General features: G+C 39.8%; 2 protein-coding genes across 3 annotated transcripts in view; one reads left to right on the top strand and one right to left on the bottom strand.

The window, feature by feature from the left end:
* rfx3 (regulatory factor X, 3 (influences HLA class II expression)) overlaps window positions 1–7,364 on the top strand; it is an 18,948-nt gene extending 11,584 nt beyond the window's left edge. Inside the window, exons 10-17 of the mRNA XM_005735191.2 lie at window positions 657–772; window positions 927–1,081; window positions 1,196–1,293; window positions 1,718–1,867; window positions 1,979–2,187; window positions 2,293–2,446; window positions 2,610–2,652; window positions 2,787–7,364. Coding sequence (XP_005735248.1) covers window positions 657–772; window positions 927–1,081; window positions 1,196–1,293; window positions 1,718–1,867; window positions 1,979–2,187; window positions 2,293–2,446; window positions 2,610–2,652; window positions 2,787–3,067 — 1,206 coding nt within the window. The 3' untranslated portion in view covers window positions 3,068–7,364. The remainder of the gene's footprint in view (window positions 1–656; window positions 773–926; window positions 1,082–1,195; window positions 1,294–1,717; window positions 1,868–1,978; window positions 2,188–2,292; window positions 2,447–2,609; window positions 2,653–2,786) is intronic.
* Window positions 7,365–7,736: 372 nt separating this feature from the next.
* On the bottom strand, window positions 7,737–15,039 carry smad4a (SMAD family member 4a). Of its 2 annotated transcripts, none has more exons than XM_013911399.1 (11): window positions 14,994–15,039; window positions 13,001–13,293; window positions 12,721–12,895; window positions 12,448–12,477; window positions 12,165–12,368; window positions 11,826–11,933; window positions 11,324–11,374; window positions 11,029–11,212; window positions 10,760–10,928; window positions 10,460–10,598; window positions 7,737–9,714 (listed from the first exon to the last, which is right to left on the bottom strand). In XM_013911399.1, exons 2-11 carry the CDS (start codon window positions 13,238–13,240, stop codon window positions 9,503–9,505), a joined length of 1,512 nt encoding a protein of 503 aa, XP_013766853.1. In that variant the 5' UTR covers window positions 13,241–13,293; window positions 14,994–15,039; the 3' UTR covers window positions 7,737–9,502. The 2 variants fall into 2 exon arrangements, with proteins under 2 accessions (XP_013766853.1, XP_005735247.1); XM_005735190.1 differs by lacking the exon at window positions 14,994–15,039 and adding an exon at window positions 14,643–14,986.
* Window positions 15,040–15,421: the final 382 nt, after the last annotated feature.

Below are 15,421 nucleotides of genomic sequence, written 5' to 3'. Positions count from 1 at the left end.
ACATTCGCACTTACGCTCTGATGGCTGTATCGTGCCCAAGGATACTTCGACACACGGACTAGAGTAGCCAGGGATCGATCCACCAACCTTCAAATGTGTATACCTGCTCTCCCATCTGAGCCACGGCCGCCCCACAAAAAGCTGCTAATACTAAAAATACAGTAAAGTACAGTTTTGCTTAATTTAAAGAAGTCTGTGAATTTAAAGTTTTGTTGGGTTTTTTTGGATTGAGAGTGGGGGAACTTTCGAAAAGATCAGGTGTGACAGAGATCTGTAAATGCCAGCAGCTGACATTTTGAAACAGAACGTTCTCCTCAACTCTGATAATGACCCAGAAATTAGGGATCAAATCATCCACAAGTGTTGACCACAGCTCTAAATTTTCATTTTATCCAAATTAAAAAAGTTAAACAAAAAAAAATGTCCTTACAAACCCATAGTAGTGTGTAACCTTGCAGATAGTTTGGTATTTTAATGTCTGTGTTAAAGGTTTCCGCTTGTTAATACAAAAGGAATGGAATTTCATTTTAGCACTAAGTGCAATGAACAAAAACTGACAATATAACAGAATTGACTGGCAATAGTTTTTAGAAGTCATTATTTTCAAAAGAACAAAGAAAGCAGTATCAGTCATGAATGTTCTCTTTTCATTTCAGGCTATCCTGGATGTGGTTGTCAACCTCCAGTTCAGTCTGATTGAGAAGCTGTGGCAGACATTCTGGCGTTATTCTCCCCCGGACACTGTAGAGGGTGCTACTGTCACAGAAAACAGGTGAGGTCAAGTAAATGATATACATGCAGTATGTTGTGTCTGAAGGAGAAATATTAAAATATTTAATGTCAGAAATTTAAAAAAAAACAACGGGTTAATCTGGGGGTTGTTTTTTTTTTGTTTGTTTTGTTGTGTTTTGTTTCTCATTTTGTAGCAGCATAAGTGAGATTGAAGCGCGGCTCCCCAAATCACAGCTATTGGTGCTGTGCAGAAACGAAACTGTACTCAAGTGGATGAGCACCTGCGACCATTTAATGTACCAGGCCCTTGTGGAGATCCTTATTCCTGATGTCCTGAGACCCATTCCCAGTGAGCCACAGTCACACATGACTCATGCTTTATTTGTTTGTTTGTGTTAATGTTTATGACAGCTCAATCACTAATGCAGTGTTGTCAGATTTGCCTTTCTGTATCATTTGTCAGGTGCCTTGACTCAAGCCATTCGCAATTTTGCCAAAAGCCTGGAAAGTTGGCTCACTAATGCCATGAATGCCATTCCACAGAGAATGATCCAGACCAAGGTATGTTATTGCAGATGTTTGTATTTGGCTGTATGGCTTTCAGATCACATACTTAGAAAGCATGAGTGTGTTCCTCACCCTTAAGTATGCATACATCGAAACCTAGAGACTGAGATCAACAGCAAGGAGATGGTTTGTAAAGTGGTTTGCAGATGTATAGCAATTGTGTGCAGGCTAAATAAGGTGAAGTAGTTCTACCAAAGTAAGATTTGCAGTAGGATGCATTAAAGCTTATCAGGTACATAAATAAAACTTAATTGAATTATGGTGGCTGGCACTGAGCATAACTTCAAGGCCTGGCTGTAATAACACTACGGTTTAATAATAGATAACATGAATACCTAGAGCAGACTAATGTGTTTACGATACGTATGCATGTGTACTTAAAAAAAGATAACATCTGGGCTCTTGTTTCTTTTAACAGATTGCCGCTGTTAGTGCCTTTGCGCAAACATTGCGCAGATATACATCTCTGAACCACCTGGCTCAGGCGGCACGTGCTGTGTTGCAAAACACATCACAGATCAACCAGATGCTCAGCGATCTCAATCGTGTTGACTTTGCCAATGTACAGGTAAGAACTAAAGATCTTAACTACTGTGTCAAAGAATAGACACTTATTCATTTTTTTGTCGATTGTTTTCTGAAAATGTCCAAATACAACCCCTGTGTGACTGTTGCATAGGAGCAGGCATCGTGGGTGTGCCAGTGTGAGGAAGGAATGGTTCAGCACTTGGAGCAGGACTTCAAGGCCACATTACAGCAGCAAAGCTCTCTGGAGCAATGGGCAGCGTGGCTAGACAATGTGGTCACTCAGGTCCTCAAGCCCTACGAGCACCGGCCCAGCTTCCCCAGGGCAGCTCGACAGTTCCTGCTAAAATGGTCCTTCTACAGGTCTGTGGTAGAGGGTGGGAAATAAGTGTATTCTGAGACACACATGAGAGTGTGCAGCATTGTTTTGAAAAGACAAAAACACTTTGGTGTTTTATATTTCTGCAGCTCGATGGTGATCAGGGACCTGACCCTACGCAGTGCTGCCAGCTTTGGTTCCTTCCACCTGATTCGACTGCTGTATGACGAATACATGTTTTACCTGGTGGAACATCGTGTGGCTCAAGCTACTGGAGAGACACCTATTGGTGTCATGGGGGAGGTAAAGATGTTGCATATCTTGTTTTCTCTTTACTCTCTCTGACTTTTTAAAATGATGTTTCATAGTTAGTGCCGTTGTCGTACACTATATTAAATAACAACCTGTAAAATCATAGAAAACAACTAAACAGAAAATTCTTTATGATAATTGTTTGTCTTTGCAGTTTGACAGTCTCAACACCTTATCCCTTACTAACATTGACAAAGGTATGTAAAATGATAATATTTGCTACAAATATTGTGAGATTTTTTTATGTCATTGAATTGTGATGATTTCTGCATCTTCAGTCGTCTCTAAAGCTTCCTTTTAATGCTTGTGTTTGCTGTTTTCTCCTGTCTAGATGAAACAAGTGGGATGGACAGTGACTTAGAAGAGGACACGGAGGAGTCCGGGGAGCCTCTTGCCAAGCGGGAGAAGTCGGAGCACGAGGTAATCCAGGTGATCCAGGTCGGGGCACTAGAAGATGGGTCCCACCCTGTGGTGGGTGTTGTCCAGCCTGGTGTACTTCACTCTTTGCCGCAGCCCCCACAGGACCACACTGAGCACATCCTTACCCCCTCTGTTGGTACTCCGACCATCCGCCACTGCAGCACCACGGGCAACACCTATGCCTCTGTTTGAGGGTCTGGGGGCACAGCTGACCTTGTCTGGCCTCTTTTTGCCCTGTTACTCTTCACATATCTTTCTCTTTGTAAGTCTTGGTGTTTGTGTCCTTTTTCACACATTGTCTCTGTTTGCACCGGTGTGGATGTGCTCTCCTCTTCCAGCCGGGTCAGTGGAGGAGCAATGAAGTGCTGATACACCGGCCACGCTGTTCTGTCCTTGTCTTACTGCTTAGATTCTGGATGTGCTCGTTAAGTCTGTGCTCGGCAGCTGATGGAAGGGACCTGAAGGAAAAGGACTAATTCGACCCGTTAAATGTTTCCCGTTTCTGCCTCTGTCTGTGTATGCAGATGGGTTTTATCCCGAAGACAAATTACTACTGATAACTACTGATGTCTCAGAGCTCAAATCCATGTCACTAGTCCCAGTGGAGCAAAGGCATTGATTGACTCAAGACCCTACCTATTGTACATAATAGTTTTGCTATAATTTCAATTAATATTACATAAAAAAGAAATCATGGTGCTATCATTGTGTTTTGGGTTTTTGTTTAGTTTTTCCTTAATTTTCTAGTTAATCCTCCTCATTTTAGTATGATTTGATGTTGTCACACATTCCAACTGCTGATACACTTTTGGTTGAACAAAAATGTTTCTGTATGTAGCTAACAAAACTGACAAAGATACAACTTTATATATGATTTTAAATTAAGGATCATGGGGCAGTTTTTTTCCGTTCCCTTTGAGAATGATTTAGTAGCCACTCAACGATAGACACTTATAGCTTTTAGCCACATAAAAAACTAAGGAAAAAAACCCTAAAGAGATGTCACTGCTGCTACTCTTGTATATAGGAAATTGAGAAGAAAGGCTGTTAAAAAGGAAAAAAAAAAGTCTCTAATGCTAGCTTTTCTATGCACTCTGTGCATAACGCTTGCCTTCGTTAATTTTAGATGCTCTGTAATTCTGTTTATGTGACAAGCTGTAATCTTGAAAACAACTCACCCGACACGTTCCCCTGTTTTTGCAATTTCTGTCTTAATGAAATTCCTTAAGTTTGCAGTGGACCAAAAACTAACGCAAGGAAACTGAAGAGTGAGCCAACTGGGGCCGCACAGAAGTTGTTTCCTGTCCAACAGTGCCATGTTGCAGAGCAGAAGGAATGTCAGGGATTTAATGTACCTCGGCTTTATCATAGTGCCTTATCTTTAAATGCAGCTGCCCGTGTAGTCCTGACTGTGTGCTGTAGAGAGCCTACAGCCCTTCTGCATTGTCCAAGCCACAGATTTGGCTTTTCTGGTGACTCGTGGCTGGATTTGGGCTGGCTCATCAGTGTTGAGACCAAGGGATGCAGGCGCAGACACGCCGTTTGTTTCCTCCAGCTCAGCTCTACTTAGCCCGCTACTTATCTGAATCGTGGTCTGTAGCCTCTCCCCTGCCCTCACTCTGCCCTCTCAAGGCCTATTCTTGCATTATTAGCCTTCGTTTTTGTGTGAAGTGTGTGAACGTGCGTGTTTGTGAACATGGATGCTTATGTGTGCGCTGCGTTTTTATGTACGCATGTGTGTGTTTATGCCTGTGCGTCTGTGTGCTTGTGTGTATTTGTTGGAACACATCCATCAGTCACCCTACCTCAAACCAGTGGTGCCAGCCCTTTGACGCGTGCAGCACAGTCACCTAACCTTATTGCACACACACCACTGTACTGCACAAATCTCAACGCGATAGAGAAAGTCTGCATTGCTTTTCTCTCACCTCTGACACACGTTCCTTTCAATTTTTAGCCCGTGACATGCTTCATTCTTTGTTCCCTGTTTAAAGATCATCTTTGTACAGTGGACCAAAAGTAGATATTTTCTGATATTCAAAGAGATATAGAGAGATATATATGTATAGTATATATAATGATGATACACTACATATATTTGTTGTTGGAGTTTTTTTTGTTTTGTTTTGTTTTTTTAACGTGGTTGATCTGATTGTTTCTATGTGAATGTTTCTTATGGTAGCTCATCTGTAATTAGTTCATAGACTGTGAAATGGGAAAGGCATGGTGACTAACTTCTGATTCCTTAGACTAAATCTATACTTGAACTGTTATAGCCTTCTATGTTGTGGAGAATATTGAGATTAATCCTCTAAATAGGAACATTTTGTTACTAAAATAAATCTGTTCTTATTTTTTCATGCTTGTTGAAATGCTCTGTACAATTTCTCTGCAAAAATGTTTATTTATTGATATTTATTGTGATTTTGTTTTCTTTTTGTTAAATTGCTTATGCATATGTTATAATGGGTACTAATGATAACTCTTGATTATTCCGCTGAAAAAAGAGCAGACCTGTACAGAAAGGCTGGATTTTCTTTTCTTTTCAATTTTTTTTTCTTTTTTTGTCATTTATGTTGATTTAAGGGTAAAGGAAAAAAAATGCTGTTATCACAGCCCTTCAGCGGCTATCTTTAGATGCTAGCAGTACACTGGTACTTTTTGTTTTTAGCCTTGCTTGTGTGCCTGTGTAGAAAACATGCTTAACATTAGGGAAGTGTGGGAAAGTGCAAATGTCTTTTCAGCTATTGGGTCAGTGGACTCTACTTGATGTTCAGCCTTTTGGGGATGAGGATATCTGAAAAGTAAATTCTGACATTTCCAAACCTAGCTTCCTCACCAATTAAACCTATGCTACATCTGTAACACTAGCCCTGCTTGCCCTGCCAACGTGTAACACTAGCCGCACTTGTCCTGCTGGCTTAAGAAAAAAAAAAAAGTCACTGATCGTATTGTAGAACTAGGCTCACATAAATCCAAGATTTTAACTGTATTGAATAGGAACAGCTTGAAAAGTCTCCAAAAAGAGCCAACCAAACAGAGCGTCGGACGAGACACTGACGCCCTGGCTCTCAATATTAAACTGAGTGCAACTTAAGAGAACAGAGAAAGTAATGAAAAATGTTCAATAAATGGAGAATTTATTAATCTCTTTTATATTGTGGAAATCCTTATATAAATATGTGTTCACGTAATTGAAAAAATGAAATGCGCCATTCCCACAGGCTCCTTTCATGGGGTTGTGTCTATAAAATGTCCAAATTTGTTGTAAATCTGGGTGTACTGTTAGGAATAAAGGTTTTGCAGAATACTTTTCTTCTTTGCTTGGCAATGGCATTTTTACCTTTCTCCAGCTGGATTATGTTATCACTCAGAGATGAAAAGTTATTTTGTGCATTCGAAGTGAAAATGGCTTAAAATGGATTTACTGGTTTTCCTTTAGGATCAAAAGTGCTTTCTGGTCTTGCACACCCTGCCATGTGCTGCTAGAAGCTTCTTATTTTTGTATCTCTCTCACTAAGTTTAGCTCTTTACCCAGTTTACTTTTACCAGATTGTGCCAGATGCTGATTTGGCTTTCTCAATCTCAAAGCCTGCCTCTTTCCCAAAAGCTGGACCAATGTTAATGCAGCCAACACTATTATACTTTATTTCTGAGTGTCTTTGAGATTGATGAAGATTGCTTTTGTAACCACTGTTTGCAAATTTCCAAATAAGACCCTGGTGAAAGCTGAGAATTGCCTCTTCAGCTGAACAATATGGCAGCTTCACTGACCCATAGCGGACTCCAGTGCCTTTAATTTCACCCTGGCCAGAGCAGTGGGCCTTGGTGACTATTGGGTCTCTGGTGGGCTACAGATAGAGGCTACAGAGCAGACATTTCCTTGCACAGGTGCTGCCACTAAGAATGCTGAGGAAGCATAAAGACGTCCTCAGACTGGACTCCTGATTATTTACTGGATTTGACACACACACACACACACACGCGCGCGCGCTCATGTTGCTCATGGTAGATTGCCTGCATTTTATTGTACAGAACTGGTTAATGAACCATGATAAAAACTGTAAGTAAAATGCTCTCTCATTAATTTTTTTTTTCTCATGATCGTGATTTGTTTTGAATATTTTCTGAATGCTGTGACCCGTTTTGAGATTTGTAATTTTCCTTTTTTTTTTTTTTTTTTTCTTTCTAAGTGCCATTTGACAGTCTAGTGAGTCGTGGCCATCTGTAGCACCCTCTAATGCAAGCACAAGCATTTGGGAGTGGCGTTTAGGGAAGGTTTCTATTTGGCTTCACCCTAGACAAAAGTGTGTATATATCAAAAACAGAAAAGGTATATTTATTTGTGTCTTAACTATTTCATTTGTTCTTTTGGTGAACATTTTATCTGATATGTTGGCTCAAAGTGCTTTTGTGATTACTTTTCCCCCTTCTTTTTTTGGATAATGTATAGTATCTGATATAATATATACACACAAACTTCATGTGACTTTCCTTTCGTGTGCTGTTAAGTTTTCTTCATATAATGTATATTTTTCAAAATTGGCAAAGCAAACCAACGTGTGTAGGATGATTTGTATCGTGTATTTTGCATTAAAAAAAAAAAAAAAAGCAAAAAAAAAAAAAGGATGATTCGGGGGCTTTTATATTTACGACATTATCATTTAGTGTGTCGTATTGATGATCATAGAAACTATTAAAGACACATGTAGTTTGTTTTTCTGAATATTTCAGATCTCAGCTCAGGCTAGCTTTAGTGTTGTTTTTCTTAAAATTTGTGACTTGTCTTTGCAGTAATAAACGTTTTCTTGTTCAAAGCCGGCGTCCTTTTTAACAAGCTTGATCCACTCACCGAGCGATGCCCATTAAATTTTATTCAACCATATGCATACATATAAACATCAATAGCATTCGAACTCTGTATGTATTCAGATTGTATGGCAGAATTGTAAAGAAAAGCATGAAGTTGCATTTCTTGAAAATTGTACAGCATTTTTTTTTTTTTTTAGAACAGGTGGTTCATCACTGTAAAAGTAGCAAAAAGAGTATAAAATACTGCAACAGCTGTAGGTAAACAGAGCTCCAGATAACAAAAATATTGTTTGATCAATAATGCTGAACAAAACTAGACTGGTTCTGATAATTTAAACCGAGCTTGTACAAGCGACATAATACTGAAATGACTACGGTCCAATAACCTTTTCGCTTTTTGGCATCAATATGGCTTACACTTCCTCTCACAGTTCACCCCTCAGTTACTCAGCTAGAATACGTTAAAATAAAATGGGTAATTGTGAGCCATCTTAAAGAAATACTCCACCTAAAGTGTCTCTAAAGTATTGAAGTCAGCCAAATACACCAGTCAAACCTGCTGCGGGTGAGTGTTTGAAAGTAAAAACAGATTTTGGGCAGATAGCACATAAACCGCAAGTAGTTTGAAATGAAAACCCTTCAGCTATGCTAACAGATTATATGATTACGACAAGTAACCACAAATGAGACTATGAAAAAGACAAATTAATTACAAATTAATAAAAGTGCTAAAAGACACTAAGCTAGTAAAAGAAATACAGTAACATATCAACACCGGCGTGAGATTTTTATTTTTACTATTTCCTAATTTCAATGAAAATTTGGCTTTTTCAGTCCAAGCCATTACTTTCTCAGGGTTAGAACAGCCTTGACTGGTTGTTAAAAAAAGGAACGTTTTATGGCGTTGAAAGAGAAACAGAGTTCATCTAAGATGGGCTTTTCAAAATGCTCTGTTATTACAAAAAAAAAAAAAAATTCAAAAGGAGAATATAAATCATAGCACATCAAACAAGGACTGCCAGCACTGGAAAAATAAGCAAGATTACAGTTTACGAGAGCATGGGTAATGTAGAACATAATTTTACATTAATGTCCAGATCTGTGAGGGGGAAATAACTCCAGGTACATGAAGCCGTATAAGAGAGCCATAAGAGGAGGACTGGACCGGCCGTATACTCCAGCTGAAATCACATTTAGGATGAGTTGGGATCAAACACCTAAATTGTTTGAGAGCCGAATATTTCACTAAATAATTTACGCATGAAAATGGATGGATTGGCTTCGCACAGCATCAACACTAAAGCTGCACTAATATTCTCAGTGAAAATATTTTCTTTAATTCTTATCATTGTACCTTGAGTGTTTTTGTAACCTCAGCCTTGAGGTTAGAGAGGCACAGGCCGTGTTCGTTTGATGTTAAGCAGCCTCACTTAGTAAACAATCAGCCTCCTTTTTCATGGCCGTCGTCTTCCACTGCGCTGCGAGTCCTCCCAGTGTGACTCACATGTTCCTCCAGCTGTTTGGAAGTCACTGAAACTGCAAACCTGGAGTCTCTCAGAATTCTGGAAACTGCTTGCAGTGCTGGATTTTAAAGAAGTGTGTTTTGGAGTATACTGCTGGCCTTCATGTCCTCCTTCCTACTCCTAGAAACTATTAACCATCCCCGTGTTTGCAGTCCTCCTTTGGCACTCCAGGCTTATAGTTGGAGTTTTTCTCTTAAGAGTAGAGTCAGATTTTTTTTTGTTCTGTTTTTAACTGTTATTTTTCATTTATTAATTTTTTAGTTTTTTCCTAATACAGTTCTTATGCTTTAACTCAGTCAAGAGGTTGAGGGTCAGCTATGGGCATGGTGTGCAGAACTTCATCCAGTAGTTGCAGGGCTCGGTGTAAATGGATCTCAATCCAACAGGGTGTCTCTTTAATGCTTTGCCGTGGGTAGTCCGGCCCCCAGCCCTTCACGAAGCTCATCCGGAGGATGCACAGCCTGCGCAGGTCATCGACCCCAATGCCTGCAGCAGCTGACAGACCTGCAGGGGAAATTACAAGCGGCAATTTTTAGATCGACGTGGCACTACAGGCCAAACCAAAGCAGAGAAACGTGAGGCAACTGAATCCGTGTGTCTGTGTGGAACATACTAAGTAGGTACAGTTACCACACAGAGACTACTACTAATATACTCGTTCGTCCCACTCACATCAGGTTGCATATTGTACTGCATTTCCACTACATTTAATTTAGCCTTCTAGCCTTACTGACTACTCAAAGCACTGCAGACTAAAGGTCATCCATTCATACAGTGCTTTACTCTACACCCTTCAAGCACTTTTTCTACCTTTCATCCATGCACAATTGAGCTAAATTTGCATGTAGCCAGATGAAGCCCACACAGGCACAGGAAGAACATGCAAGACGCACACAGAAAAGACTCAGTCTACCCACTGCACCACCGGTCAGCTATAAAGACGTTTCTTTCATTATCATCATTATCATTGACAGTTAAAGAAAATGAAGTTGTTTTTAAAAAGTCTCACAAAACAGTCTGACAAAACCAACAAATAAAGGAAGGAAAACATTGTTTGCTTTAATGCATAAAAAGACGAACTGTGCATAACAGGTTATGAATAAATACATTTTATCTCAAAAGTGCTTTGGTCAGAGTTTCTTATCTGATATTTAACATTTACCAAACAAAAATAGAGCTTGTCATAAAAACACAAGTAATCATAACAATATACTTGTTCAAGGCTAAGAGTGGTAGTAAGAAGACTCACTGATTGCAGGGGCGATGCCTCCCACGGAGCCTGGACCTGGAATATTCCCAGCGACTGCAGCTGCTTGCGCTGCAGCTGCTGCCTGAGCCGTCGCTGCCTGCTGCTGCATCTGCCTGTGGCACTGACGCAAGTCAAACACCTGGCAGGGGACAAGGCAAATGCTAAAAATCTGTCTACAAATATTGAGAGACTCCGTGTATATATGGTCAAAATTCTCTACCAGTACAACGAAAAAGGGACACTTCACATAATCTACTGAGATTATCATTAGTCCAAATCTCATAATTATGCTATTCGCACCTTAATGTAAGCACTGGGGTAGATCTTGTGAACTGCGTCGCCAGGCGCACGTCCAGCCTCTCGGTCCAGATAATAGCTCTGCACAAACACTGCGTGATCACTCAGACAGCGCACCCAGACATCTCCTTCACCTTTGCACTCCAGCTGCACGCCTTTGCCGATGTGGAGCCTAACGACATGAAGGACAGGAAGTAAATAGTAACTATATTTGACATGAATTTCTTCACTAAACAATATCATGATATATTTTAAAGTGTGTGACATAGTACCTGGCTCTCTCTATGTTCTCTGTCCTGTGGACATTGCTCAGTTGACCCAAGCAGAAGCGATCCCCTCCTGATGGATCGACATAGCCATCCACAGTCACTATTGGACATGTGGATGGAACTTTAAACGTCTCCCCAACTTGGACATCCATCTCAAAGTATGCAATCGAACACCAGTATTCTGGAGCTGAAACAACCAGCAAGCAACCAGAGGTCAATCAAGTTCACTCATAGCACAATTAGGGATAAAAAAAAATTTAAAAAGCAAACTGTCTTTGATCTTCTTCTTAGTACTTACCAGGGTGGTTGGATATGGGTGGCTGGAATGCAATTTCATTGGTAACAGGCCCTGTAAATCATGTTGAAAATAATTACACGTGTATTTAAACAGAGACATTTTATTTAGAAATGAGTATTGAACACATAGCAGCTAGAAATGACCAAAAGAGGCTAACTCATAAACATAATGCACTGACCAGACATCGATGGTGAAGACTATTTTACTAATTTTCAAATCAACTTTTAAATTTGATAAGCTTAACTCCACTCACACAGAAGTATTATCTCTAATATCTTCAATAACTCATAAATAAACCATCACCTATTTGGCTTCACGTCTCTGTAGAATACTAATGTGTTCTGCTACAGCAGCCAGTCTTTAACTAAACTACTTAACAGGGTTAATTAGCCTAAAAGCACATTTGTCTCCACTGGCTTGAACGCAGAAAATTACAAATGAATTTATCAGATTTGACTTGTCCAAGCTGTGCAGAACTTGTGCATGTTTTATATTCACTCACAGTAATGCCCTGTGTGAGGCATGGGCGGATGATGCTGTAGGTGCCCATTCTGGTGCTGAGGCCCCGCTGGGGTGAAGCTGGGGTTTCTGTTCCAGTTCGGGGTAGGATCTGTAAGCATACATTTAAAACAGCTCCATTAATAAATAGCTTAAAACAAAAGACTAAATAAAAGTAACTTTGGCTAAATAAGTAATCAAATTAATTCATTTCCTTAAAAAATGCTTATTTAAATCTAACAAACCCCAAGTGTAAAACAGCAACATTTAGATTCACAGTGTTTTTAAAGTAGCTGCATTATTTAAATTTTGCAGAAGGTGCTGACACTGTTTCGTGACTTACTTGAGGGTCCGGCACTAATGGTCGAGAAAGCAGAAGTAGAAGCTGAACTGCTGCCCTCTGATGGGGGAAGTAGAGCAGGGCTGTTGAATGTTTCCTGTGGGCCCGGCCTCGACGGTGGATGCTGGATCGTCGGCAGGTGATTTTCAGAGCTGGAGTGAGATGGCTGGTTATCGTAGTCATACTCATCCTTTACTAAGAGTGGACCTAGCAGAACAGGACATGGTTAGAACTGAAGAACATTCACAGAAATCTATGTTGAGCAAACAGAAAATGCTCACCCTACCTGAACTTGAGAGGGTCAGTCCTGATAAGTCTGCAAACACATTTAACAGAGAGACATTTTAATCAGCATCACTCTAAGTGTGGCTTAATAATCAAGAGTAAAAATTAGGCAAGAAACTTGGATATTTTAACTAAATATTATGTATAAATATGAGATATGACATCAAAGAAAATGATCACGTTGAATAAACCGTAACATTCTTATATAAGCCCTTTATTAGTACTATATATATATATATATATATTAATAACTCAAAAATTAAAATCTACTCACCAATTCCAGGAGAGACAACCCTCTCGTAGTGGTATGGGTTGACACAAACATTGTCACACTTCAGGTCAAACGCATACTGGCAATATTTCACGTGTTTTAACTCATTCTTGTGTAGATCAGGCCATCGCCATAATCTGGCATAGACAACGTGGGGAAACCCTTTCCGCCCCGCCACCTAGAGCAAAGAGGTGCATCACATTAGACAGGTCCTTAAGTTTTCCAATTTACAATCACAGGGTGTAACACCAACAAACACAGAAGTATGAATTTGCTACTTTACCTGTAGGCGTCCATCCAGAGTCCGCTGTATGGTGACACACTTGCTAGGATGAGCTCCATTTGTAGTGATGGCTGTAATAAGGGAATCCAGCTCATCCTTCTTCTCCTTGAGCTTCTTGACGAGGCTCTCGATAGCTCGCTTGGCGAAGCTTTCGCTCTCTCCTCCCTGACGGTGGCACATGAGGCTGTGCACAATGCTCAAGCAGGCATCATTACTCGTGGGGGTGCTTGTGATTGACATCTTGCTCCTTAGGTTTCAACCTTGGGGAGGCTTTCCAGCTGTATCCTCTTTACCTTTACCAGAAGAAATGAGAAGGTAAAATTACCGTCGAGTCACTGTTGCCCAAATTTAGCAACCTAAAGCAGGAGGAGAACTGTCTTCAGTGAGAGTTGAGATGATAATCAGGATTTCACACCACAATTCATAAAGTAAAAATCAATCTGTGAATCACCTCAGGTGGGGAAGAAAACTAACTGACATAATACTCAATGTACTGGCCACAGAAAGAAGAGTTTTTCTGGCAACTTTTCCAAAGAAGACTGCTCAAGGTTGTCTCTGTATCTTTGATTCAAAACTTTATGCACATATGAACAGGTGCTGATAACAATGTTGTCATTCTGACATCTGAGTTGTAAGGCACATAATTAATTTGTAACCATTGCTTCAAAGTTCCCATTCATCCATTAGCAACACTGCATTGACAAATACAGTGTGTTGTACGGGGAGCAAAATAACTTCAGTTTCTGAAAAAATAAATTGATACTCGGTTAAAGTTTTACTTATTACTACAGTCTCACAAAAAAAAATGTAACTAGCCTTTGTCCTAATAAAGTCATTCCATCTTAAATCAGTGTAAACATTCTGACTGACCACTTTGTAAAATTTGAACTTAAATGTTTATATATGTTTTTCTTTGAACTCTGGGGCCATGCTCGGGATACGAGCATGAAATTTTCTTACCATAAAAGCCAATCAGTCTGCAATTTGGGACTAAGATAAAAGAAAAGTTCACATTTCTAATTGTCTGTTTTTGGTATCGGTCACAAATTACAACCCCTAGTTCCCTATAACGCTAAAAGAGGCTAGTGATAATTTCAGGCTTTTATCTTTAATAGTTTTTGAAATATTCGTGTTCAAACAAGGCCTCAAATTTCAAAGTGGGGAAAACGTGCTGAAAGTTGACAGATTTTTGAAAAATATGTGTCTTTAAAAGTATTACACATATTTAGCTAAAACTTCACACCCACAATTATACCTGTACAAACTATGGATCATTACATTTTAGGCAAATCGGAGAGGAATGAGCAAAAAAATGTTTTGTTTTGTTGTTGTTTTTAAAACTGGTGATTTAAGATGAAATCACCATATAGCTAATGGAAGCGGGTAACTTTATATTTCCTCTATCCCTTATACCCCAGTATGATGCAGCCCAGCCTGGTCGGTACTACACTGCTCGTGATCATGAATAACTGTGTATTCATATTAATGCACGTTTAGCAAATGAACAATTAATGAACAGAATAAGGAGAGCCAGCAATTTCCAGTTCATCCTCTGTTAGCATTAGCTAACACTGGGTTACTCGTCAACTAATTCTATATATAAATCACAACACAAATCAAAGAGGAAATGTTGCGCACTTACAGTGATACCACCGAGCTGTAGCCTTGTTCCTGGATGCAGGAGATAATATATGGTTTACTTTATCTACGAAGTGCCAGCGTTAACTAGCTCGCCTTAGCGTTATTTCGGCTAGCTTGCTAGCACACGCTAACATTCATCAACTTCACGCCTAGCTCGCGAGGGTCTCCTGTGATGGACCCAAACCTAAAAACCTCGTCAAACGTTTCAGTGTAATACTCGCTAAACTCGCACTCGTTTATATGTTCGACTTCTTATACTTCACTGATAATGTGAGGGGGAATATAAATGCTAACAACAACGCGTTTTACTAGCTAGTTAGCCACGAAAATAAACAAAAAAATCTCCACCCACCACGCTCCATCTGCGCATGCCCACGCAGGAGATGACAGGCGTGCCGCTGCGGTGCTGTTTGTTTATTTTACAGTAAAGGCAGTGAAAATCGCCGCGCTGCTGTGAGCTTAAAGCTCATATCTGAGAGCGAAAAGTGACTAAATTGTTACAGCGAACCTATTCATTTTTCAAGTATCAAAGTCTCAGTGAGTTCTAGGATATTCTACGTGTACACTGCACCAAATACTAATTTTTTTTTAAAAAGAGATGTGTTCCTCTGTACTTGATCAGATATTATTTGTGTTATTCATACCATGACTTCCTGTCATAAGGCTTTCTTTTGTTACCCCTAGTAAACCAATGTTTTGAACAGCATGGCTTTGTGATCAAAGCCACAATTAACTGTTACTGAGAGATGCATAGAATACATACAAGCATAGAAAAAAACA

Source organism: Pundamilia nyererei, unplaced genomic scaffold, assembly GCF_000239375.1.
Source record: "Pundamilia nyererei isolate P.nyererei 1_Seehausen unplaced genomic scaffold, PunNye1.0 scaffold00063, whole genome shotgun sequence".
Lineage (NCBI taxonomy): Eukaryota > Metazoa > Chordata > Actinopteri > Cichliformes > Cichlidae > Pundamilia > Pundamilia nyererei.
The sequence above is the reverse complement of the archived record's forward strand: the minus strand, read 5'-3'. Positions and strand labels throughout refer to the sequence as shown.